The sequence below is a fragment of the Rhincodon typus genome, chromosome 12, assembly GCF_021869965.1.
Source record: "Rhincodon typus isolate 14 chromosome 12, sRhiTyp1.1, whole genome shotgun sequence".
NCBI lineage: Eukaryota > Metazoa > Chordata > Chondrichthyes > Orectolobiformes > Rhincodontidae > Rhincodon > Rhincodon typus.
The window spans coordinates 61,218,597-61,246,160 of record NC_063343.1 but is presented as its reverse complement, the minus strand read 5'-3'; the positions used below and the strand labels follow the sequence as shown (position 1 = coordinate 61,246,160).

The 27,564-nt window shown below is 40.7% G+C and overlaps 1 protein-coding gene across 2 annotated transcripts in view; it reads left to right on the top strand.

Moving 5' to 3' along the window:
- Positions 1 to 27,564, top strand: part of gria1a (glutamate receptor, ionotropic, AMPA 1a) — a 194,456-nt gene that overhangs the window by 86,821 nt on the left and 80,071 nt on the right. For both annotated transcript variants that reach the window (XM_048603593.1, XM_048603591.1), the window contains exons 10-11: positions 1,090 to 1,296; positions 6,371 to 6,741. In XM_048603593.1, coding sequence (XP_048459550.1) covers positions 1,090 to 1,296; positions 6,371 to 6,741 — 578 coding nt within the window. The remainder of the gene's footprint in view (positions 1 to 1,089; positions 1,297 to 6,370; positions 6,742 to 27,564) is intronic.

Here is a 27,564-nt window from a genome sequence, read left to right as displayed (position 1 = left end):
AGAACTGTACACAACACCCTACTTATAGGGTTATAGTCCGACAGGTTTAATTGAAATCACAAGCTTTCGGAACGCTGTTCACTTCACCCAGTGAAAGAGCGGCACTCTGAAAGCTTGTGATTTCAAATTTCTGAAGAAAGGTCTAGACCCGAAATGTCAGCTTTCCTGCTCCTCTGATGCTGCTTGGCCTACTGTGTTCATCCAGCTCTACACCTTGTTGTCTCTACAACACCCTACTTGTTGTTTAACTAGAGCTCTATATACTTACTGAAAGACTTAAAAAGACATTTTCTTATCTTAAAGACTTACTCTTGTGCTCCAGTCTTCTTGCAATTAAGGCTAACATATCATTTGTCTTCCTGCTGTATCGGAGTATTAACTTGCTCTGATTTGTGTGCAAGAACTTCCAAATTCCACTCAATATTTCCCATTTTAAAAAATGTTATTCATTTTTATTCTTCCTACAACAGTGGATAATTTCACTGTGCCTTACGTTGTATGTTCTCTGTCACTTTGCAGCCCTGATGTGGAGGTGCTGATGTTCGACTGGGGTGGACAAGGTTAGAAGTCACACAACACCAGGCTATAGTCCAACAGGTTTGGTTGAAATCACAAGCTTTCGGAGCGCTGTTCACTTCACCTAATGAAGAAGCAGCACTCTGAAAGCTTGTGATTTCAAATAAACCTGTTGGACTATAGCCCGGTGTTGTGTGACTTCTGACCTTGTAGCTCGAGTTTCTTAATTGGCCTGTTTCCCCTTGGCAGCTTATTTCCCCACTGATCTGTAAATAAATGATTGATTGTTTAGTGGCAGTCTCTGGTTGGGTGAATGTGGACCCTTGTCCACATGGAGCAAGTTTCATCCCAGATTTCATTGTTCTGATTTGGGACACTTCACTCCAGAATTCATACTAGATCCTGTTTGAGTTGGGGTGGAGCTTAGCTGAGCTGCAAAGCCCCGGGTGATGGATCTAGTCCTGGTTCCAGTCCTGGCTCATATGCCATTCGGGTGAACCTGGGACAATGGTTGAAGCATCTGATTGAATGAGCAGGATATTGCCCTGTTGACTCAGTGCTTTGTGTTGGCAGGAACCTCCTTATGTGATGCTGAAGAAGAATCACGATCAGCTAGAAGGTAACGATAAATACGAAGGTTACTGTGTGGAGCTGGCAGCGGAGATTGCCAAGCACGTGGGCTTCAAGTACAAACTCGCAATCGTGGCAGACGGAAAATACGGAGCAAGGGATCCAGACTCCAAAGTGTGGAATGGGATGGTCGGCGAGCTTGTGTATTCAGTGAGTTTCATGTGTCACTATCACTGACACTTTGGGGTCAGCATAACGTACCACACTTGGTCGTTCAAAGCCTGTACATGGTGTGTGATCAGGTTTTAGCAAAGGTTAAAAGCCCTCTATAAACAGGGCTGGTCGGTAGAAACACATCTGCTATATCACTGAGCACTGTCCTTGAGTAACCTTAGAGTTAACAAGTTCAATTCTGAGGTGAATGACAAAATATCACGAGGGGCATGGATAGGGTGAATAGCCAAGGTCTTTTTTTCCAAGGGTAGGGGATCCAAGACTAGAGGCCATAGTTTTAAGATGACAGAGGAAAGATTTAAAAGGGACCTAAGGGGCAACTTTTTCACGTAGAGGGTGGCACGTGTATGGAATGAGCTGCCAGAGGAGGTGGTGGAGGAGAGTACAATTGCAACATTTAAAAGACGTCTGGATGGGTACCTGAATAGGAAGTGTTTAGAGGGATATGGGCCAAATGCTGGCAGATGGGACTAGATCAGTTTAGGATATCTGATTGGCATGGACGAGTTGGACCAAAGGGTCTGTTTCCATGCTGTGTTACTCTATGAAGCTATGACTCGATATCCCTGACAAAGAAAGAAGCTTTCATTCAGTCTATATTTGCTTTGTCTCAGTTACAGACATACACGTTCGTTCTTGTTGAGAAGCCCAGCTGAAGGATTGAGAATCAGTATTTGTTTTCATATTTTTGACGGAGACACAAGGCCAGGGCAAAAAACAAAGGTGTTGTCAACAGTGGAGAAGGAGAAAAAGAGATGTAAAATGGGTACAAAATTAAAGGGACACTTTGTGAAATTCTGCCTGATGTTAGCCCTCTAATTAGTTGAGCTACAGTTTGTTACAAAGTTATAAGTACCAGGGCAGGCAGAGGCACACAGAGCCTGCAAACTGAAAACATCTCTCTCCCTCTCGCTCTGTCTCTGTGGGGGAAAAGGCAAAAATAACAGCTTAAAAGAAGAAATTCTAACAAGACAATACCCAGGTCCATGAATTAACTGCTAAAGTGAACAATGCCCATTGCTTCACAGATAGCAGTGCATCATCATTCTAAATGTTAAGAGGAACTGTGTAAGAAAATTTAACCCATCCTTTAATTCAGGACTTTTGATCTTTGGAATTTTGTTTACCCTGTCTACATTCTTAATATTTATAATATCTATGTAAAACTGTATGTCATTCCTGAGTACCTTAATCATGAATAGGTGTGTGTGTGTGTGTGTGTGTGTCTGAGGATTTTGAAGGGATATAGTTCAAGAAGCATATTAGTAGATTAGGAATTATTTTCTCTGCGATTTATTAAAGTTAAGTACGTTGTAATGAATAGAGTTAGTTTCTGTTAATGTCAATGTCTGGTATGACTTGTATTTGTCTTGAATAGCAGTCAGTCAGGCATTTTGCTGCCATATTTGGGACTTCTTACGTTATGTGACTGCTTGTGAAATTATTGGTGCACTCTTCCCAGTTAACTCATAAAAGTTTGGGGGCTCATGGTCTGGTGTTTTTTTGAACAAGGATACCATAAAATTGGATGTGGAGTAAGGGTAAATGGTAAGGGATAAAATGACAAATACAAGGTTTCTCATATTAAAGTAAGATAGAATTGAAAACAGCTAAGACCAACCTTCAGTCGGAAGAAATATCCTTGATGGATTTATAGGAACCAGACTGATAGAATTTGCAAATACATTAGAGGTGGAATTGCCTGTCACATCCAAGAAGACAGAGGTAATTGAAATAATAGCAAAGCATTTGGGATTTGTGGACATACAGAAGGGATTAGGTAGAAAGAGTGGTGAGCCACTTGAGTTAGCAAAGATTCAACTGATATTAAAGAAGCTTGAACATGAGCAAGAAATAAAGAGGAAAGATCTTTGCAATTAAAAAAAGGATGGAAAGGAAAATGAAACTGAAAAAGATTCAACTTCAGAGAAAGGTGAAAGGAAATAAATGAGCATTTCAGGCAGAAGAAGAGGCAGAAGAAAGAAAATTTAAGAGAGGAGGGGAAAAGGAGGAGAGAAATAGGGGATACCAGCTTAAAATAATGCAGTTAAAAAGGGACTTTGGATGCCAAGGAAGGCTCAGATGAGAGAAACCTTGGCCACAATCTAAAGTCCAAAAGGGAAATGCTTAAATTTGTAAAGTTGGAGCATTTGTAAAGGGGCAGCAGGGTGGTTCAGTGGTTAGCACTGGTGCCCCACAGCACTGGGGACCTGGGTTCGATTTCACCTTTGGCCAGCTGTGTGCAAAGTTTGTGCTGCATGGATTTCCTCCAGTGCTTCAGTTTCCTCTTATAGTCCAAAGATGTGCAGACTAGGTGGATTGGCCATGCTAAATTGCCCTTAGTACCCAGCAGTGTGGAAGTGTCTGTGATTCCAGTCCCTACCAAAATTTGAGGAAAAGGATGCAGAGACATTCCTTATGCCATTTGAGAAAATAGCAAAACGAGTGAAGTGGCTGAAGGAAAACTGGATATTTCCAAACAAGTTGACAGGTAGAGCTCACCAAATCTAATCGTCTCTATCAGAGGAAGTCGCTCAGAGTTGTGACATTGTAACAAAGCTATTCTGGATGCACATGAGTTAGATTGTGAAGCATACAAACGAACGTTTCAAAAATTTGAGAAATCAGTCGGAGAAACCTACATTAACGATGAAAGGGTATAGCAAAGACGTTTTGATAGTTGTCTATTAGGAGTAAATATCATGTACAGAGCTCACAGAGAGATTATTTTCTTGGAAACATTTAAAAATGTTTTTCTTTGTTGGGAACCATGTTGAAGACCTTTTGGTTGCAACTGCTACACTGGAAGCAATAATGGCTGAGGCTCCTGAGCTGATAGGTAACATTAAACCCTTTTTAACATCTCCTCCATTTGACTTGCATTTGTCCTGAATTGCAGTTATTCAGGCATCTGATCATTATGGTGTTGTAATTGTGACTTTATGTAGTTTGTGATTGACTTTGAAACAGTGAGGCATGATTATCAGTGTACTCTTTCCAGTATATGTAGTGACAGTGTGGTTCAGGCAGAAAAAGTGCACAGCTGTGTAACCTGTCACAAACTAAATGTAACCTCAAACAAGAGCGAGTCACATCTTTATCAACCAGGTTTTCAAACCACAGTTTTGCTTTCAGTTTTGTGATCACAGAGAAACTATTTTCCAGCTGCGATTTGACGTCGGTAGTGATTGGCTCTTTAAGTCCTTCTGATGTGGCTGAGTGTATCACTCAGTTCCATCACGAATGGATGATAAATGCATGGTAGATGGAGTGTTGTGTGAATAAATGTGAAGTTAACTACTTTAGGAGCCTAAATAGGAAGGCATATTATTATTCGAATGGCTGTAAAATAAGAGAGGGGGACTTTCAGAAGACCTGGATATCCTTGTATACCAGTCACAAAAGTAAACATGCAGGTGCATCTCAGTAAAGAAGGTAAACTGTATGATGGCCTTCATAGCAAGAGTATTCGAGTACAGGAACAAGGATGTCTTGCTGCAATTATGCAGGGCACTGGTGAGGCACCCATGGAATATTGTGTGGAGTTTTGGTCTCCTTATCTGAGGAAGAATATTCTTGCGATAGAGGGAGTGCAGCAAAGGTTTATCAGACTGATTCCTGGGGTGGCAGGATTGACATGTAAGGAGAGATAGAACCGGTTATGATTGCATTCACTGGAGTTTAAAAGAATTGGCGGGTGGGGGAAGTTTTCATAGAAACACTGTAAAATTAACAGACCGGTTTGATACAGGAAGGATGTTCCCAATAGTGGGAATGTCAAGAACCAGGGTTCATAATTTAAGGATAAGGGTAAACTTTTTAGAACTGAAATGAAGAGAAATTTCTTTATCCAGAGAGTAGTAGACCTGTGGAATTCACTACCACAGAAAGTGGTTGAGGCCAGAACGTTATGAGTTTTCAAGAAGGTGGTAGATATAGCTCTTGTGGCTAAAGGGATGACGGGATGGGGGAGAGGGTAGGGTTAGGGTGTTGAGCTGGATGATCAGCCATGATCATTTTGAATGGATGAGTAGGCTCAAGAGGTCAAATGGCTTGCTCTTGCTCCTAAACCCTCTCTTCTATGTTTTCATGCCAACCCTTCCAGTAGTGTCAAAATGAAAACGTAGTTTAACCTAAGTTTCCATACACATGGAGCAGGATTTAGTACTTGACACTCCTAAACAATTCCAGACAATTATGGAGACAAAAGAATATTCGATGAATGGTCTTTTGACACTTTCATAATAATTAAAAAGATGACCATTAAAAACCACAGATTCATTTGACAGCTGAGGGAAAAGAAAGTGTATTTTGGGGATGAGGAGAATTATTCCACACAGCGAAATATGAAGGTTGACAATTGAATCTGCCGTCTTGGGCAGACATAAAAGATCCCATGCACTATCTGAAGAAGAGCGGAAAAATTCTCCCTGGAGTCTTTCTCTCTACCTAAAGGAACAATTTCAGATCAAATGAATAATCAAAAATAATTGCTGAAAAAGTTTGTTAAAGCTTTTTGTCTATCACTAATCAGTGCAATTCACAGTATACGCCAAAATAAAGGGAAGACAATATTTGTACTGTTTATGGGGGGGAGACTGCTGCTTAATTGGCAAGTGGACTCTGATTGATGGATGTATTGCTATAGAGAACGCATGCAACTATTAATGATGACTGACAGTTAACTGCCAGACTTTGTTTAAATTTTAAATAAGACAGGTTGACTCTGATTGGTTGAGGCATTGACCTGAGAAACAATAGCATGAGAAACCTGCATTTCTTTAGCACCATTAATTGTATCATTTCAGATTGCACCACAGCCAGTTAAGTAAGTTTTAAGGGTATTCACCATTGAAAGGAGAACAGCAAGTGTGTGTACAGCAAACTCTGACAAAGAGCATTGAGGCTAAAGAGCCAATGCTCTGTTTTTCTTTACCTGACCTGTTGAGGAATGGATGTTAAAAGAGCTTTTCACTAGGTATCAGAAATAAGTGAACGAGGGTATCATCAGTGACTTGACAATTAACTTTTAACCCATTTTGTCTTTCAGAAAGCTGATATCGCAGTGGCCCCATTAACCATCACCTTGGTGCGGGAGGAGGTCATTGACTTTTCCAAACCTTTCATGAGCTTGGGGATCTCCATCATGATTAAAAAACCCCAGAAATCCAAACCAGGGGTTTTCTCCTTCCTGGACCCCTTGGCGTACGAGATCTGGATGTGCATCGTGTTCGCCTACATTGGTGTGAGCGTGGTCCTGTTCCTGGTGAGCAGATTCAGCCCCTATGAGTGGCAAACAGAGGAGTACGAAGACGGACCTGATGCCCAAAGTCTCGACCAGACCAACGAATTTGGAATATTTAACAGTCTCTGGTTCTCTCTGGGCGCCTTTATGCAGCAAGGATGCGATATTTCGCCAAGGTTGGTCTTTTAAACCTTCACCTTTGTGCATTTTCGGTCCCAATCTGATGCCATGGTGCATATATCTCTATTTGCTTTTTTTAAATAGACCTTTTTTATTCTCTTTTTATTCCAAAAAAAAAACCTCTGGTCCAAAAGGGGATAAAGGATTTCGATTTAAAAAAGACCCTGCTTTTTGATCAGGGGCGGAAATGGAACAGTGATGTACATGTACGATCGCTCATCCACTTCCAGAAAATATTATATACACCATTCCGAGACCGTAAAATGCATAGAGTTAGTGTAGGGAACACAGTCCGCTTGGAGGGCTACCGTGTTTTTGCTGCATATACCCATTTTACGGTCCACGGTTAACGTGTATATAAATAATTTAACCAGCTCAAAACAAAACAATTAATATTATTGGCAGTCGTGAATCTGATGTGGAAGTTAGTGCAGGGCACAGTGGTGTTGTGAGAGTGGCTCAGATGGTAACACAATCATGTTGTGCATGACTTTTTCATGATTGGTGGCTGATCATGTACTGCTTTGGGTGTGGGTCAGTTGGAGGGTGTTCAGGGTGTGTGGGGTTTGGGTATTGGAGTTGGAGGGTGTTCATTCTAATCAGCAGGAAACTGAGGGAATTGGATCAGTATCTGATCTGACTTTCCATAAATCCCAAACAACATGGGAATCAGGCTGCGGAGTGATCCTATCCTGGCGGTCTCCTGCAGGATCAGGGTTGGGGTTGAAATGAACCCCGGAGTCATGAAGGTCTAATTGGTCTCCAGAGGAAGCATCCAATGGGTGAGGGAGAATCTGCCACGATATCCAGTTTTCTGCCTTCGGTTTTGGTGGATCTCACATAGCTGCTGCTCCATTCACTGGCCTGAAAGAAACTCTACCGATGTGTGACAGAGCCAGAAGCTATTCCAAACTGACATCTGCACATTTCCTGACTGATTTGTACCAGCACTTTCTAATAACGTTCTGCCTCGTGTTGTCTGCGTACTTCAGAGTATTGACTGATGGAATTATACAATCAGACAGCACAAAAGGAAGCCATTTGAGATATTTTCTAAACAACCTGTTCAGAGATGTTATGACACACCACTGGAGCAGGTGGAACTTGAACCCTGGGCCTTCAGGGCCAAAGGTAGTGACACTACCACTGCACATTCAACACTTCGTGTTTGTATACTCTGTTGGCTCTTTGAAAGATATATTCCAATTATTATCCCTCTCATTCTCTACACCCTACACCCAACATTTCCTTCTCATGAGTTTATTTGAAAGTTACTGCTGAATCTACTTTCACCACTTTTTCGTTCTTGATGACAATAAATCACTGCAGAAACTGTCTTCTTCTAATCTTGCCTCTGATTCTTCTGTAAATAACAGTAAATTTGTGCCTTTAGGTTACCAATGCTCCTCTCACTGCAAATAGTTGCTTCTTATTTACTCCTTAGTCACTGTATCATGAGTATTCAGGATTTCAAACACATCTATTAAGTCTGGCTTTAGTCTTCTTTACTCTGAGGAGAACAACACTCTCTCCTCTGGCCTCTCCACATACTGCAGTCCCATATCCCAAATCTCATTCCAGTCAATCTCCTGTTCAAGGCTTTGATGTTCTCATTGAAGTGTGGTGGCCAGAACTAGCAGCTCAGGTCTAACCACTGTTTTAGAAAGATTTAATACCAGTTCCCTGCTTTTGTACTCAGTTCCTTTATCAGAAGCCAAGGATCCCATATCAAAGAATTGTATGCATACTTCTAAGGTCTCTCTGTTTCTTTTTAACTGAATTTAATTGAATTGAATCATTTATTGTCACGTGTATGCAGGACACAACCCATGCATTCACCTCCTGCCGCGTGGTTCCTGGTCGCGACCTGGATCCTTCCTGACTCCGTAGATAGGTCGTTAAAAGGGGTGCGTGGTGGGAAGGGGAGATAGAATTACTACAGAAGGAAAGAGAAGAAGGGAGGAAAATAGAAAGGAGAAAGAGAACTGGCAAGCAGAGTGGACCTGTGAATGGAGTGACTTACCCTGTCATCATCTGCACTCCTTTAAAATTATACTATTCAGTTTGTACTTCCTCTCCTTATTCTTCCTTCCAAAAGCTATCCCTTTCCACTTTTTTGCATCAAAATTCACTGCCCAACTTACATTTGTGATAGATTATTCTTTCCTGAAGTCTGTTGTGATCCTCTTCGGAGTTTCCAAGTCATGTTCGTCTGGAAACTCAGAAATTCTGCCCTTTGCATGCAATTCCATTTTTATCCAGACAAAGTTTGATCTTACTACTAAAGGTTGGATCATGTCACTGTCTGAAGACAGCCATTCACGATGACTGTATGTTTTCAGGACTTCAGCATAATTGTTTTTTAAAGCAATCTTGCCACTGTCCTTTTTATCCTACAGATTTCAATATTGTTAAGAAGCCTGATGGGTGGTTCTTTCAAAAGCCCCGTTTCAGAGTTCAGTACATTAACAAACTACCCTCATCAGTCTATCTCCATTACTTCATCAAAGATCCCAGTCAAGTTAGTAAAGTACAATTGTCTTGAACAAAGCCACATTGTGTTTCATTTAATAATACATGATTTTCCAAGTGCCATTTCTCAGTGTCATGCTTTAATGACTCCAACACTTTCCCATTGCTAGTGCTAAGCTTGCTGGCTTAGTTGTTCAGTTTATCACTCTCCCCTTTTTTGAACAGATTTGTAATGTTTGCAGTCCTCCAGTACATTGCTGCCATGCTCATATCAAAGGAGGATTGGGAGATTATGGCTAGACCCTCTCATGCTTACTTCTCAGAGTAAGCTAGGATACACCTCAAAAGGATCTTGTCCAAACTTGAATACTGCCAACCTTTTATTTACCTCCTTATCTGTTTTTATCATGCTAATAATTTCTACTACGTTGTTCTTTACTGCTACATTGGCAGTAGCCTCTTTAGCAAAGACCTATGCGAAATATTCATTCAGCACATAAGCTATGCCTTCTGAATTGTCAGAAACTTCGGCACGCTTGCCTTCATTGGTCAGAACATTAGTACTGGAGTTGGGACGTCATGTTGTGACTGTGTAGGACGTTGGTGAGGCCACTTTAGAATACTATGTGCAATTCTGGTCATCCTTCTATAGGAAGGAGGTTGTTAAACTTGAGAGGGTGCAGAAAAGATTTACAAGGATGTTGCCAAGGTTGGAAGGTTTGAGCTGTAGGGAGAGGCTGAATAGGCCGGGTTTTTTTTTCCGTCGAGCATCAGAGGCTGAGGGGTGACCATATAGAGGTTTATAAAATCATGAGAGGCATGGACAGAGTGAATAGCCAAGGTCTTTTTCCTAGGGTGGGAGAGTCCAAAACGACACAGTATAGGTTTAAGGTGAGAGGGGAGAGATTTAAAGAGGACCTGAAAGCTACCTATTTCACTGCAGAGGGTGGTACATTGTATAGGACGAGCTGCCAGAGGAAGTGGTGGAGGCAGGTAAAATTATAACATTTAAAATGGGTGTATGAAAAGGAAGGGTTTAAATGGATATGGCCAAATGCTGGCAAATGGAACTAGGCCAGATTGAGATGTCTGGTTGGCATGGGCAAGTTGGACGGAGGGTCTGTTTCTGAGCTGTATGACTCAATAACTCTATTTTGGTCATTAATCGATACCACCCTTTCAGTACTTGTGTGTTTAGAAAACACCTTTGGACTCCCTTTTATGTTAGGTGCAGTTCCATTTTCATACTCAATTCTTTTTTCCTCTTCCTTGGATGTAGGCTTTTCTGGGAAACTGGCACTGATTGTTTACCTCAGCAACACCTTTGAGAAGGTGATAGCGAGCCAGTCATGAACTGCTGTAGTGTGGTAATGTAAAGATATCCACAGTGTTAAATGGGAGGGAATTCCAGGATTTTGATTTAGCAACAGTGAGGGAATGGTGATGTAGTTTTAAGTCAGGATGGTGCATGGCTTAGAGGGGAATTTGCAGGGAGTGGTGTTCCCATGTATCTGCTGCCCTTGTCCTTCCAAACCATCATGTATTTGGAAAGTGCTGTCATAGGAGCCATGGTGGGTTGCTGCATTGCATCTTGTGGATTGTGCATTGTGCATTGGGAGTCAGTACTGGAGGGTGTGAACTTTGAGGTGGCAGACAGGATGCCAATCAATTGGGCTGCTTTGAGAGTGTTACGCCTCTTGTGCTTTTTTGGAGCTCCTTTTGCCCAAACAAGTGAAAAGCATTCCTTCACACCACTGGGTTGCATCTTGTGGATCGTGGGTAGGCTTTGGGGAGGAGGGAGGTGAGTTGCTTATTGTAAATTTCCCTGTCTCTGACCTGCAATTGTGGCTGCAATATTTATGTGCCTGGTCCAATCAGTTTCTTCACTCTGTTGTTCCCTGTTTTAGATCTATTCCGTGCTTTCTTTATTGAATTTTGTTCCCTACAGTATGATGAACTTCACATTTATTACCATCCTCTGTGTTCTGTTTCTCATCAGCCTTTACATCTACAGTCATCCAGGGACGATCTGTTTTCTTCCCTGAAGAAAGGTATATGTTTATCATGCGCATAAACTGTTTCCCACTCAAGCTCAAATATTATGATGATCCTGTTCTGTTGCACACAGTTTTTTTTTAAACCTTCAAAGAAGAGACAATTTATGACTCCATAATGATCAGGCAGAGGATAAGGTGAATGGTTAAGAGACACGTGATGAATTATAGACTGAGGACGGGCTCCCTATACTCCAGTGTAAATATCTGTGGCTTTTTATAACACTTACTATTGTTACAATCTCAGTTGACACCAAACTTTTTAAATAGAATATATGTACAAGCGTACAAAGTAGAAGCAGATGTTGGCCATTCAGCCCCTCGAGCCTGCTCCACCATTCAATAATATCATAGCTGATCTGATCACATTCCCACCTATCACAGATAACCTGTCAACTCCTTGCCTAACAAGAATCTCTGTACTGCTGCCTCAGAAATATTCAAGGACTCTGCTTCCACTTTTTCAGAACGAGAGCTCCAAAGACTCATGACCCTCTGGGAGAAAAAAAATTCTTTCATCTCTGATTAATGGGTGACGCCACACTTTAAACAATGAACCTTCATTCTAGATTCTCCCATAAGATGAAACATTCCCTATACATCTTCCCCTCAGGCTCTTGTATGTTTCAGTTAAGTCACTTCTTACTCTTCAAAACTCCAGTAGATACAAGACTAGCCTGAACAACCTTTCCTCATAAACCAATCCACCTATTTCAGATATTTTTTCCAGTAAGCCTTCTCTGACCTGCCTGCATTGCATTTACATTCTTCCTTAAATAAGATGACCGGTATAATGATGTACAGTACAGTGTGGATGTGGTCTCATTAGTTACTGAAGCATAATCTTCCTACCATTGTATTCAGTTCTTCGCATGGTATACGATTGCATTCAATTGGTTTTTCTAATTATTCGTTACTCACCTTCAGCGATTCTTGCACAGGAAACCCAGCTCCCTCTGCATCTCAGACTCTACACTCTCTCACCACTTAAATAGTATACTTTTTTTTCCTGTCAAAGTGGACAATTTGACATTCTTCTAAATTAAATTGCTCTTGCCACATCTATGCCCACTCACTGAATATATTTATATCTTTGCTATCTCCTCTTCACAATTACTTTCCATCCTTGTGTCATCACCAAATTTGGTGATCATACCTTCATTTCAGTCATTTATAAAAGTTATAAACAGTTAAAGTACTAGTACTGATCCTTGTGGCATACCATTCATTATCTCTTACCAACCTGAAAAAGACTCATTTATTCCTACTCTCTGCTTCCTATTAGCCAACCAATCTTCTATCCATACTACCCACTACATCATGATATTTTATTCTTCACAATAATCATTGATGTTGTACCTTGCCAATTGTTTTCTGAAAATGTATGGACAGTACAGCCACAAGTTACCCTTTATCACAGAATGTGTTATCTCCTCAAAAAACTCCGGTAGATTGAACAAACAAGATTTTGTTTCACAGAACATGTTGACTCTGTCTAATTACCTTGAACTTATCAAGTGTCCTGCTATAACTTTTTCAATGATAGCTTCTAATATTTTCCTCATGTTAAGATGTTAAGCTGAGTGGCCTGAGGTTCCTGCTTCCTGTCTTCCCTTTTTGAATCCATCTTCCAATGAAATCGGACCTTCCCTGAATCAAAAGAGGTTTGTAAAATTAAAACCAGAGGGATAACAATATCCATTGACCACCTCTTTCAAGACCTTAGGATGAGGTCCATCAGGATCTGGGCACCTGTCAACCAATTCTCCAACAGTTTATTCAGTATCATTTCTCCAGTGATTCTGATTTTCCTCAGTTCCTCCCTCCCATTTCCTGATTTATTGCTGCATCTGAGATGTTATTTGTATCCTGCAAAATATCCAATGAATTCATGTGCCATTTCTTTACTTTCCATTATTAATTCTCCAGTATCACTATCTGTAGGATTAATACCTATATTGTTAACCACATTCTTCTTTAAATATTGATAAAAACTCTTACCATCCTTTTTTTTTCTCCTGGCTAGCTTTCTCTCATGTTCTAGGTTTTTCCTTTTTACTAATTTTTTGGTCATTTTTTAAATATTCTGTTCAATCTTCTGACCTACCACCTGTCTTTGCACAATTATATATTTTTTTTCTTTTAGTTTGATACTGTTTTTAGCATTTCTAGCTAACCATGGATGCCGAACTGTCCATTGGAATTTTTGTTACTCATTGGTGTGTATCTGTTCTGAATATTCTGAAATATCCTATTAAATGTCATCTCTCGTGATTTATTCTTTAAGCTAATTTGCCAATTCACATTAGACAGCTGTGCTTCCATGAGCTCATAGCTTCCCTTATTTAAATTTTAAAAAGTAATCTCAAAATGGTTCCTCTCTCTCAAACTCAAAGCAACATTCAATCATATTGTGGTCACTGCCGCCGAGGAACACCTTCATTATGAGATATTAATTAAATCTATCTTATTACACGATACCAAGTGTATTATACCCTGATTCTGGTCAGCTCCAGAATATGCTATTCTAAGAAACGATCCTAAAATTGATGTTAGTTTTTTTTTGAGTTTTCTTGTCTATATTTTGAGCAGTTTCCCAAAACCTGGCATCAAGCAGGCAATATAGTCTTCTGGACTCATGCTCTGTGCTACAGAGAACGTTACCAATCTCCTCTACTATACTGTCCTCTAACTACTACTACATTCCTTTTACACCACCCTCTTGACTGACTTCCTGTAACACAGTGCAATGGTCCGTTAGCCCTTTCATCCTGCAGCCCTCACTCTAATCCAGACAAGTTGAAAGAACTTCAAATTTGTTGGACAGGTGCAAAGACTGAGGTTTCTGCACTCCTGCCCTTTGGCTCCCCTTACCTTTCTTACTGCAATCACGCTGTCCTGTCCCTGGTCACTACCCAAATCAACAAACCAAACCTTAGAGATGTAACTACCTCCTGGTGTAAACAATTCAAGTAACTGTCCATCTCCTTGATGTGTCATGGTGTCTATAGTTAAGCCTCCAGTTCATAAACTTTGATCTGAAGCTTTTTGAAGATCAAACATCTGCCACAACTGTATTTATAATCTGGACCAAATTAAAATTCAGGTTCTCCCACATGCTGCAACTGCGACATATCATCAGTCCTTTCATCCCTAATGTATTCTAATTATGTCATCTCATGTCATCCTTAATGTATACTATCCCTTCATTATTTTATTCAATTTTGCATCTGGTTATATTTTTACACATTTCATTAACCTTGTCACTTGTTGCTACATCATGCTGAACATTAGTAATAGACCTTAGTCAGTCACCAGATATTTAGCGTATCCACTTTTTGTGTCAAGTCAGCATTTTCTATGTTTCAAGTGCAGGACTTATTGCCATTAACTTCTGCTCTCTGTCTTTCATTTGGCTTCAGGCTGGGTGTTTTGGTTTTAGTGGCATCTTCAGTCCTGAACCCAATGCTACACAATGTCTTTCCATAGACTTTTCTCTTTCAAAGCTTATCTCCATAGTGGCATGAATAACATTTGTCTTATGTAAAGATAAAAATGCAATTCAATATCCTCTAGCCCTCCGACTCCCTTCTATTTTGTAACTAAACAGTTTCAAGGGTAACTGTTTGTAAAATCACATATTATAAGCCTTCCCTGTGGGACTTGGAGACTAACAGTCTACCAACAGATGGCACAACCGTTCTTACTGTTGTGTATAGTTGTTCCATTCTCTTCCCAGTGAGACAACCTGGGCCACCCTTTAACCTTTAATGATCAGGCCACTCAGACTTGTTGTCAGGTGGAATTCAGTACAAGTCACATGACCTTCACACTTCATTCTGCATTGGCTTAAAGAGACACCCAAAATACAACAAACTTATATACTTTGAATTTGTAACACTTTGGTTATGTTTGATTCCTACCAAAGTTTTTCGAGTTGCAAAATGTTGCAAGCATTGATGTTGAGGGCTTCTGCACAAATGCTACTTTCACATATGGGTACAAAAGTAGGTAGTTCACTTGGAATCCAGCATGACTGAGAGAATAAGGACAGGACCAGAGCAGAGTTCCCCATGGTGCAGGATCTAATTGACAACACAAACCAGGACTGGGCTAATGTTCTGAGGACCTGGGTTGGAATCCCATCTCAGCAGCTGGTGGAATTTAAATTCAGGTAATAAGTCTGGAATACAAAGCTAGTCTCAGTAATGGTGACCAGGATAACCGTCATCAATTGTTGTAAAAATCTATCTGACTCACTAATGTCGTTTAGAAAAGGAAATGTGCCTTCCTTACTTCGTCTGGCCTACATGGGACACCAGATTCACATCACTGTGGTTGACTCTCAACTGCTGTCTGAAATATTACTCAGTTCAGGGTCAATTAAGGATGGGCAACAAATGCTGTTCTTGTCAGCCACACCCACATTCATGAAAAAATAGAAAGAACAGATGATGGCTTTGGTTTTAAGGAACATGTTAAAGTCAGGGATGAAAGGACGATTATGGAAGCAATTCAGAATCCTGGCCACCAGTGATGAAGTGATTACAGCTGGGGGTGCTCAAGAGACCAGAAAGATGACATTAGATCTTGAAGCCTTGACTGGTTTAAAGGGAGGAATTGAGTCAACCTTGGGAGCACTTTGCATTGCAGCTATCATGTGTCAAGTCTGCCATATTCTGGAATTCTTTGATATCCAAGTGGTGTGCTTTTAAAGACAGTGAATCATTACAGATCTGTGCATAGTGTCTTCATTCTGGGACAGCCTATCTGCAACTGAACCACTACTGAAGGGAAGCTGCTGGGCCATGAGTGCTATCCACTGATAAGATGGCTCTTGCCTGAAGTGTGCAAACACATACAAAAGAAGAAAGCCATGCTACTGCACTCAAGTGTCAGAGCAAACTATTGATTTGCTGAAGCAACACTTCTCCATTCTGGAGGACCCCTTCAGTATTCACCAGATCTCAAGGCTCTTGATTGTCTGCTACTCAGTACAAAACCTCACCAGCATTGCCACCTGGCAGAAAGCAAGCAACTGAGGAACAGGAAGAAGAAGAGAGAGAGGAAACCTACACGGCCTTTTCTGCCTGAGCAGTCCATGATAAGCTAATCTGAATATGTTGCAAGCAACCACAATCAATCCCGCATTCAGTAACAGTTCTTTATCTTTCCTTCCCTCTGTCACTGACAATCACTGTCTAATTTACCACTAAATAAACCATCTGAATGGACTATATAAAATAATGCCGTATTACAAATAAACATGAACTGTCAACCTTTTGCATTTCCCTAGTACCTGTCCTGTGAATGCCTTTGCCCTGCTAGTGCTCCTACAGAATGCTACCCCAGTAACTGCAAAATGCCTGAGGGATGAGTGTTAATTTGTACTGGGCAACTGCAGAAAACCCAAGCAGCTCTGGGACTAGAAGACCCAGACTAGAAATCTAAAATCAATGTCACTGCAACAGATTATCATATCATTATTGTTATTTTAATCATTTGAGTACACATGCCGCCAGTTGCAACAACTGCATAATGTGTTCTTTTCATGAGACATTACACCACACAGTTTAGAATGCAGAATTCCAGTATGTGTACATGACTCTTCAATGAGATAATTTCATCTCATCCAACATGAGTTCTCTGGTTCATCGTGCTCTACAATCCAATTTGACTATAACATAAAGTAGGATACACAACTCGGTCTTAGTTCTGCCTTTGAACGGCTCATTGCATGCATATCGCCAATACATCACAGTAAACAAAAGGTGTACAAAACTGACATCAAAACAACAATGTGGGGACGTCAAGATGACTTGTGTTCTTTCAATCTCTTCCAATCATTCTGTTATTATGGTTATATTTCTTCACAATAAACACCTATAATCAAATGAATATCTCCCAGAACAAAGACATAAATGAATGATGTTCACATTTTCCATTAATTCCATAATCTTAACAATAAACTCTTGGCTTACACAGTGCATTCCACGTTTACTAAAAAGCTGCTGTAACTTATTTTGTGCTAATTCCATAAAAGAAGCCAGTACATAAATAAACGTGAGCCCTCTCTAACACACACACCCACTTCTCTCCATCCTGCCCAACAAGAGCTATCTGGGTAACATCTCTACAGCCATTTTGGCTCATTAATAAATGGTGTCCAGATGCAGTCCTTCTTTTTGAATATGTCATCTGTATTAAATTGAAACAAGCAATCCGATTTAACCAAAACAGCACCAGTATAGGTCTCTATGTTCATCACATTAGTAGCTGCTGGGCTTCACCCAAACCACAAATCCATCAGCTTACATGCAGTGATCTCAGGTTCAGCTGCATGCTTGTTATTGACCACAACAATCAAACATCCAAAACCACCACATTCTGTTTTGCAGATCTTTCTCTTCTAGATAACAATTGTGGTTGACAGATCGCTGCAAACCTGAAATTCTCAGGATGAATTTTTAAAATCCTTTGTTATATGATCACTTTATGTCAATATATTTGCATATTAGAAACATTTGATAAAAACAGTGAGATCCAACTTCCAGACGTATTTATATCTATCTGGATCACTCATTTAAAAAAAACTTTAGAGAGATGGAAATTATGTACACAAAGTCTCCCAAACCTATATCCGTCATTACAAATTGATCATCTTTGTTCTTCATCATTCCATCCTAATGGATATCACCACACATATTCTTTTCATAAAACTTTAGAATAATTTCCTTTGCATTCAGTAACCCCATGTTGACACTAATGGCCTCAAACAATCACTTAAATTTCAGTTAAATTTTCAGTGCTGAAATAAACTTAAATAAACTTAAAAACTGTAAAAATGCTGTGGCAAACAATTAGTATTACAAAGCCAATTGTTAGATGCCTTTAGGTCATTACCATGTGCAGAACAGTAGCAATTCCCGACTTCTTCCTCTCCTGCTTACATGTTAAGAGATGATAGCTCTTAGAAAATAGTCAGAAATTCAAAATGTCAATTATTTATCTGACAGTCCCAAGTCGAGAATCAAACACTTTCACAAAATTTCCAACAACCAACCACTGTGGATAGAGTAAAAGTCAGATTTTCACAATTTAATAGGTTAACCAAGCTCAGAAGTTCAAGAATTGAATTCAGAATATTTTATTCATGAAACACATTGACCTATGTGCTGTCTACATGGGAATTGCCCAGTAAACTTCCAGTGGGCAATTACCCTTCGTCTGAAGCCCTCCAACAAAGTCTCCAGCTCTCAATTAGAGAGACTGACTTGTGACCTTCTGACCCACTTACTTGGATGGTTAGCTGGGAGATGCTAAAGAGCTTAAAAACCATATATAACTCATGGTAGCTCTTCATCTGGCCACACCCAACCTACTTATCTTTGAACATCCCCTTGACTATCACCCCACCAAACCCCCAACCCAACTATCCTCCAACTCTATGACAACCTCTGACACTTTGACCTGACCCAAATACTCCCTGGCTGCTCCTGGGTCCAAATCAATGGTACATCCCAACCGGAACCAGCCAGCCACCCTGAGCCCCAGACTACTTCACAAACTCCTGATTACCCCTCCCACTGATTCGACCTGGCTACCCATCCTGGCAGCTACACCTCTGACTTCCTCACCAACCCACCTGTCACCTTGCCCAATCGATATGTTTGTATGTACGTCCTCGCCACCCTACCCCTCTTCCACCTGCCACCCAACCACCTCACCTACTCGCCTGCACCTGAACCCCTCACCCACACATTCACCTGCCATGGTGCCTCCTCATCCACCGGCAATTCTACCTCCTCCCACATTTACTCCCCTCTTCTGTCAAAATCCATAATTCACTGAATTCACAGACACAGTCAAAACATTTGTTTCAGGCAACCAGTCTCCTCCTTTCCACATTACCAGAGGTCTCATGGAGGAACAAGTGTCAGTACCCAAGGCACCAAAGAGATGTCTAATTGCTCCTTTGTTCCCAACATCATCACTTGCACCATGTGATCTTGGGACTTCAAAAGGGTCATGGGAACTGTGGTCATTTTCAGCTTTTGGCACAGGGCATCCTCCGAACATTTCATCAGTTTCTGACTTGTTCATCAAGCTAATACATGCACCTTCACAGGATGCGGGTTGGTAGCGGACTCTCCAACAACCTTGCCTGCCTAGGTATCTGCTAGCTTTCCATCCTGCAACTTAGGTATTCCTTTCTCTAAATGATGATTCCTGACCTGTTTATCTGCAAGATGCTATTTCTGCATCATAAAAACCCTGATTGGTGTAAGTGGCTGGAGTTATAGCTGCATCCAGCTGCACTATATGTTCTGCAATGTCTTTATCTCTGTTCTCCACTTTTTCTACTAGCTGTGCAACTCCAAATCTAGGTGTTATAGCACCAAAACCTCTTCTTTCCATGTTATTTACTAAGTACAGTGTACCTCACACCATCCTCCTGACATTAAATGAAGCTCCCATTTCATGTTTTTAAGAAATAACTGAATCTCATCCAGAATATTGCTCAATCCTCCCATTATAAACTGGAGATTCTGTTCACTAAGATCACTTAAGGAAATGCTTGCACCACAAGCTGATGCATAACGCTTGCACAAATTAACTGCAAATTGAGAAAACTCAAAAGTGTTAAAGTTGTAGAATCCCTACATTATGGAAGCAGGCCATCTGGCCCATTGAATCTACACTGACCCTCCAAAGAGCATCTCACCCAGACCTACCCCCCCACCCTATCTCTGTAACCCTGCATTCCCATGGCTAATCCACCTAACCTACATAAGCCTGAACACTACAGGCAATTTAGCATGGCCAATTCACCTAACCTGCACGTCTTTGGACCGTGGGAGGAAACCAAAGCACTTGGAGGAAATGCATGCAGATGTGGGGAGAATGTGCAAACTTCACACAGACAGTCGTCCAAGGGTGGAATCAAACCCAGGTCCCTTGCATTATGAGGCACTGAGCGACATGCCACACAAATGTCGCCTCATCCAATTTTGGGAATCTCCTCACTTGAAGCAACTTAATCTTTAAGCCTTTTGGAAATATCACATTGGTGCTCCAGATGTTGGGACTGCTTTTTTTGTTTGTTATTTGTTTCGTTTCTTTAAACATATAAGTCGTGGCAGACTTCGATGAGATATCACACAAACTATTCAGCATGTTGTCAATAAATCACACTAGACAATTAATAAAAGCAAATTTGATGATAGGAAATTTTGGATTGCTCCCAATGTCACAGTGAGTGCAGCGGCAGAAAGATCAAACAAGTAGTAGTAGTGGCAGGCTTCAGACTCCTGGGACATTGGAACTAGTTCTGGGGCAGGAGGGACCTGAACATGCTGACATTTTGATCCTCAACTGGCTGGGATCAATGTCCTTTTGGGTGGGTAAATGGTGTATATAGGGGTTTCATAGTGTCATAAACATGTACAGCACAGAAATAGACCTGCCTGCCCAACTTGTCCATGCCGACCAGATATCCTAAATTAATCTATTCCCAGTGGCCAGCATTTGGCCCATATCCCCCTAAACCCTTCCAATTCACATGCCCATCCAGATGCCTTTTAAATGTTGTAATTGTACCAGTCTCCACCACCTCCTCTGGTAGCTCATTCCATACACACACCATCCTCTGTGTGAAAAAGTTGCACCTTAGGGCCCTTTTAAGTCTTTCTCCCTCATCTTAAACCTATGCCCTCTAGTTTTGGATTCCCCCTACCCTGGGGAAAAGACCTTGGTTATTCACTGTATCCATGCCCTTCATGAATTTATGAACCTCTATACAGTCACCTTCAGCCTCCAACACTTCGGAGAAAATAGCCCTAGCCTATTCAGCCTCTCCCTTTAGCTCAGACCCTCCAACTTTGGCATCATCCTTGTAAATCTTTTCTGAACCCTTTCAAGTATTACAACAACTTTCTTATAGCAGGGAGACCAGAATTCAATGCAGTATTCCAAAAATGGCCTAACCAATGTCCTGTACAGCCACAACAACATTAGCATGGTTTAGGGCACCCAAATATAGGTATAGAGAGGTGGTGCAATGTTGTTCTATGCGTTGAGTGTGTAGGAATGATAACTAAACATTCCTGGCTACAATTTTTTTTCAGAAGGGATGGGGAAAAGGCAGGTGATGGCAGTATTAATCATGCATAATATTACAGTTCCACAGTTCCAAAGACTGAGCCAGTCATGGTTAGACTGAAGAATCAGAGAGCAGTTACTTTCCTCAAATAGTGAAAGAAAAATAAAGGAGCAGGTCTGGACTCAAGTTTCAGAGAAATGTAACGTACAGTAATGCAGTAATATTAGGAAACTTTAGTTACATTAATATAGACTGAGGGAGAAAAAAAAATAAAAGACAGGTAGAATTCCTAAAATGGAGAACTTAATCTCACCCAACGAAGAAACAGTGTTTGACATACTTCTGGGGATTGAAGTAGGGCAACTTAAGTGTGTTGCAGTGAGGGACCATCTGGGCAATAGTGATCATAGTCAGGATTAAGTCCGTTACAGAAAGAGACAAAGAACAAACAAGGATAAAAAAATACCTAGTTGTAAGTTAGCCAATTCAATTGATTTTAAACAAGCAGCTGAGCTGTAACCAAAGATTGACCAGGAAATCAGTAAATGAGCAAGAGTCGGCCTTCAAGTCAATAAAAGAAATATTGCCATGAGGAAGGAAGATGAAGCATCTAAAATGCAAACGCCCTGCACAATAAAAAGATTGGGACTAAAATAAAACAGAAAATTGGGATTTATGACAGTTGTCGAGTACAGAATAAAACAGGAAGCTGGGCATAATGAAGAAAGTACAGGGAAAATTGAGAAAGGATGTAAGTTAATCAAAGAGAGAGAATTAAAAAGAATTAATGAATAGCACACAATGCAAGTTTGCAGATGACATTAACCCAGGCAACATAGTAAATGGTGAACCAGATAGTATCAGACCTCAGGGGTACATACCCCTCAGCCTTTTTAAATCCTTCTCCTCTCCCCTTAAAAATATGCCTCCTAGTTTCGAACTCCCCCAAAATAGGGAAAAGACCCCTGTCATTCCCCCATGATTTTATAAACTTAAATAAGGTCACCTCTCAATCTCTATGCTCCAGTGAAAAATATCCCAGTCTTTCTAGTCAGTTTTTATAACTCAAACCCTCCATTCCCAGCAGCATCCTGGTAAATCTTTTCTGAACTCTCTCCAGTTTAATAATATTCTTCCTACAACAGGGCGACCAGAACTGCACACAGTAGCCCAGAAAAGGCCTCACCAACGTTCCATACAACCTCAACGTGACATTCCAACTCCCATACTCAAAGGTTTAAAATAAATGATACATATTTGTCTGTGAACCGTTTCTAATTTTAAAAACCTCTTTGGTCACTAACAGGCCTTCTCTTTTCTAGATATTTGGTAACTCAGATGATTGCGAGGATGTGGAACTCATGTAAAAGGTTCATGGAATCATATTCCATTGGAACCCTCAATGGTTAATTGGACATTAACATTGAAGGGACTAAGCTGGAGGGATTTGGGAAAAGAGCAGGGGTTGTGAGACTACATTGGACAGCTATTTCAAAGAGGACCAGAACATGCTGTGAGATTCCATAATGCTGTAATGAGATCCTAAAACGTGAACAGACTGAGGCTGTTTTACATAGAAAAGGAAAGGTTTATTAAGATCTTTAAAATTATGAAAAATTACTTGATTGTGATTTTAAAATTATGAAAACCTTTAATATGGTAGGCACAGACAAAATATTTTTCACATGTGAGTTAGTCCAAAACTAAAGGGCCATAAATCTTTTATTGTCACAAATAAATCCAATAGGTGATTCAGGAGGGAAGACTCTAGAAATCGCTAACATAAGGATCAGTAGAGGCAAATTGCATAAATACATTTAAAGAAAGACTAGATAAACAAATTAGGGAGAAAGGAATAAACAAAAGGACGGGTTAGACAGAGAGACCTAGGTGAGACTCATTTGGAGCATAAATAGCATCATAGACCAGTTGAGTCAAGTGGCCTGTTTCTGCATTGTAAAATTTTTAAGTAATTTCTTATTATTCATTTGCTTGCTAATTTGAATTCCAATCTGCCAGGACCACGTAGAGACATAAAGCACAGAAACAGACCCTTTGGTCCAACCAATCCACACCGATAATAATCCCAACTAAACTAGTCCCACCTGCTTCCACTTGGCGCATAACCTCCAAACCTATCCTATTCATGAACTTATCCAAACATCTTTTAAATATTGTAACTGTATCTGCATCCACCACTTCCTCTGGAAGTTCATTCCACACATGAACCGCTCTCTGTTTAAAAAAGTTGCCCCCATGTCCTTTTCAAATCTTTCTCTTACCTTAAAATTATGCCCCTAGTCCTGAAATCCCCCACCATGCAGAAAAAACACCTGCCATTCACCTTATCCATACCCCTCATGATTTTTTAAATCTCTATAAGGTCACTGCTCAACCTCCTACGCTCCAGATCTTTACAACTGATTTAATTAATTATCCACCAGCTACGTATCTACATGTGGTTGGTGTGATGTTGCTTCACCTGTCAGCTCAGTGGAGGGTTAATTTGTTTATAATGTCAGAATCTGAAAAAGATAGTCACAGAGAGATCTACAGCACAGAAAAAGGCCTTTTGGCCCATCACATCCATGCTAGTTAATACAACCACCCAACTATTTTAATCCCATTTTCCAGCACTTAGCCTGTAGCCTTGTATGCCTTGGCATTGCAAGTGCACATCTCTTGAATGTTATAGGGTTACTGTGTCTACCACCCTTAGAGACAGGGAGTTCCAGATTCCCATCACCCTCTGGGTGAAAACATTTTACATTTTTCCTCATGCCTCCTCAAAATCTTCTGCCCCTTACCTTAAATCTATGCCTCCTGGTCATTGATCCCTTCAACAAGGGGAAAAATTTCTTCCTGTCTCCCCTATCTGTGCCCTTCATATTTTTGTACATCTCAAATCTCCTCCACTTTAAGGAAAACACCACAGTTTATCCAATCTCTCTTCATAACTAAAATTTTCCAACATAGGCAACATCTTGGTAATTCTCCTCTACGCACACAATACTCTAGCTGTTGCCTCACCAACATTTTATACTATTCTAGCATCACCTCTTAAACTCTATGCCTCTGCTAATAAAGGCAAGTATCCCATATGCATTCTTAAATTCAGAATGCCTTCTGAATGTAAAATAGATTCTGTAAAGCTGAGTATCAATTTGATTTCTCTAAGAGTTAAAGTAATTTAGGGTAAATGAGGGGATCATGTGGCCTGTTCTACAGTCAGTCTGGCTGTAAGTCAGTTGGTTTGGTTGTTAGAGATCAGTGACATGCTTGGATTGTTGTATTGGATAGAAGTGCAAGGTATTTACTGTTGGAGACAATGGAGCAATCTCTGAGTTTGCAAAACTGACTCTTCCAGAACCCCAGAACAGTGTTTTGGGATCAGATTGTGAATAATTGCGCTGTAAACTGTCCATTCACTTCTAAGATGAAGTAATGTTGAAATCAAGGATGGGTAAGTTGCATATTTTTACTTGGATGCAAAGTCAATGTGTGTTGACTACATGGGGAGGAGGGCAGAGAAAGCCATTTCTCTGATCAGGTTACAGGCTTCTTTTCAATTCAAAGAATAACCCTTTGAGCCTGCTCCACCATTCAATAAGATCATGGCTGATCTGATTTTAACCTCAACTCTATATTCCTGCATATTCTGGTTAATCTTTTATCTCCTTCATCATCAAGAATCTATCTACCTCTGCTTTCAGAATATTTAAAGACTCAGCATCTACACTCTTTTCGGAAGGGAATTCCAAAGGCTCAGAACACTCTCAGTGAAAAATATGTTTCCTCATAGAGTCATAGACTCAAACAGCATGGAAACAGGTCCTTCAATCTAACTCGTCTATGTGACCAAGTTTCTCAAACTAAATCAGTCCCACTTGCCTGCATTTGGGCCATATGCCTCTCAACTTTTCCTATTCATGTACCCATCCAAATGTTGTAACTGTGCCTGCATGTGTCACTTCCTCTGGCAGTTCATTTCACACATGAACCACCACATGAACATGAACCACCCTCTGTGTGTAAAGGTTGCCACTCAGGACCCTTTTAAATCTTTCTCCTCTCATGTTTCTCCACTAACGAGGTGACACAGTGGCTCAGTAGTTAGCACTGCTGCCTCACAGCTAATACAACCACCCAACTATTTTAACCCCATTTTCCAGCACTTAGCCTGTAGCCTTGTAAGCCTTGGCATTGCAAGTGCACATCTCTTGAAGGTTACAGGGTTTCTGCGTCTACCACCCTTAGCGGCAGTGAGTTCCAGATTCCCACCATCCTCTGGGTGAAAACATTTTTCCTCACACCTCCTCAAAATCTTCTGCCCCTTACCTTAAATCTATGCTTCCTGGTCATTGATCCCTCCAACAAGGGGAAAAATTTCTTCCTGTCTCCCCTATTTATGCCCTTCATATTTTCGTACATGTCAATCATGTCTCCTCTCAAATCCCCTCCGCGCCAGGGACCCGGGTTTGATTCCAGCCTGGGGTGACTGCCTGTGTGGAGTTTGCACATTCTCCTCGTGTCTGTGTAGATTTCCTCCAGGTGCTCCAGTTTCCTCCCACAGTCCGAAGATGTGCAGGTTAGGTGGATTGGTCATGCTAGGTTGCCCATAGTGTCTAGCAATGTGTGGACTAGGCAAATTAGCAATGGGAAATGTGTGGTTACAGGGAAAGGGATGGGTCTGGGTGGGATGCTCTTCATAGGGTGGGTATGGACTTGATGGGCCCAATGGCCTGCTTCCACACTGTAGGGATTCTATGAATCTTAAAAATATGCTCCCTAGTTTTGAACTCACCCACCCTAGGGAAAATACTTTTGTTGTTCTCCTTATCTATGCCCCTCATGATTTTATAAATCTCTCTAAGGTCACCTCTCAACCTTCTACACTCCAGTCAAAAGAGCCCCAGCTATCCTTATAACTCAAACCCTCCAGTCCCAGCAACATCTGGTAAATCTTTTCTGAGCCCTCTCCAATTTAATAATATCCTTCCTATAACGGGCGACCGGAATTGTATGCAGCGCTCCAAAAGTGGCCTCACCAATGTCCTGTAAAATCTCATGTGATGTCCCAACTCCTATACACAATGGTCTGAGCAATGAAGGCAAGCATGCTAAATGCCTTCTTAACCGCCCTGTCTACCTGTGATGCAACTTTCAAACAACTATGTACCTGAACCCCTAGATCTCTCTGTTCGACAACACTACCCAGGGCCCTACCATTAACTGTATCAGTCCTGCCCTTGTTTGTTTTCACAAATGCAATACCTCACATTTATCCAAATTAAACTCTGTTTTAAAAGGTAACTGCTTATTTTTAAACTATGACCCTTACTTTTAGATTCTCCCATAAGAGGAAACATCCTTTCCACATCCACCTGATCAAAGCCCCTCCTGATATTATATGTTTCAATAAAGTGACCACTGACACTTCTAAACTCCAGAGGACACAGGGCTAGCCTACCTAGCCTTTCCTCATAAGGCAATCTGCTGATTCCAGGTATAGGCCAAGTAAACCTTCTCTGAACTGCTTCCAATACATTAACAATTCTTTCACAAGTAACCAATTCTGTACACATTACTCCAGATGTGGTCTTACCAATGTACTGTGCAGTTGAAGCATAACCTCCCTCTTGTATTCAATTTCCCTTGGAATAAACCACAACATTCTATTAGTTTTCCTGATTACTTGCTGTATTGCAGACTAACCTTCTGTGATTCATGTACTAGAACTCCCAGATTTCTTTGTATCTCAGAGCGCTGCAACCTCTCCCTATTTAGACAATATGCTTTTCTTTTATTCTCTCTACCAAAATGGATAATCTCACACATTCCCACATTATACTCCATTTGCCAATTTGTTGCCACTCATTTAACGTATCAGTATTCCTTTATAGCTTCCTTGTGTCCTCTTTGCAACTCACCTTCCGACAGATCTTTGTGTCATCAGTAAATTTAAGTACCTTACCTTTGGACCCTTCATCTAAATCATAAAGAGTTCAGGCCCAACCACAAACCCTGTGCCATATCACTCATGATCCTGCCAACCTGAAAAAGTCAAATTCATTCCTAAAATGAAACAACAGTTGTGGATGCTGAAGATCTGAAACAAAAACAAACTATTGGAAAAACTCAGCAGACCTGGCAGAATCTGTGGAAAGGAGGGTGATTGGGCTCAAAATGTT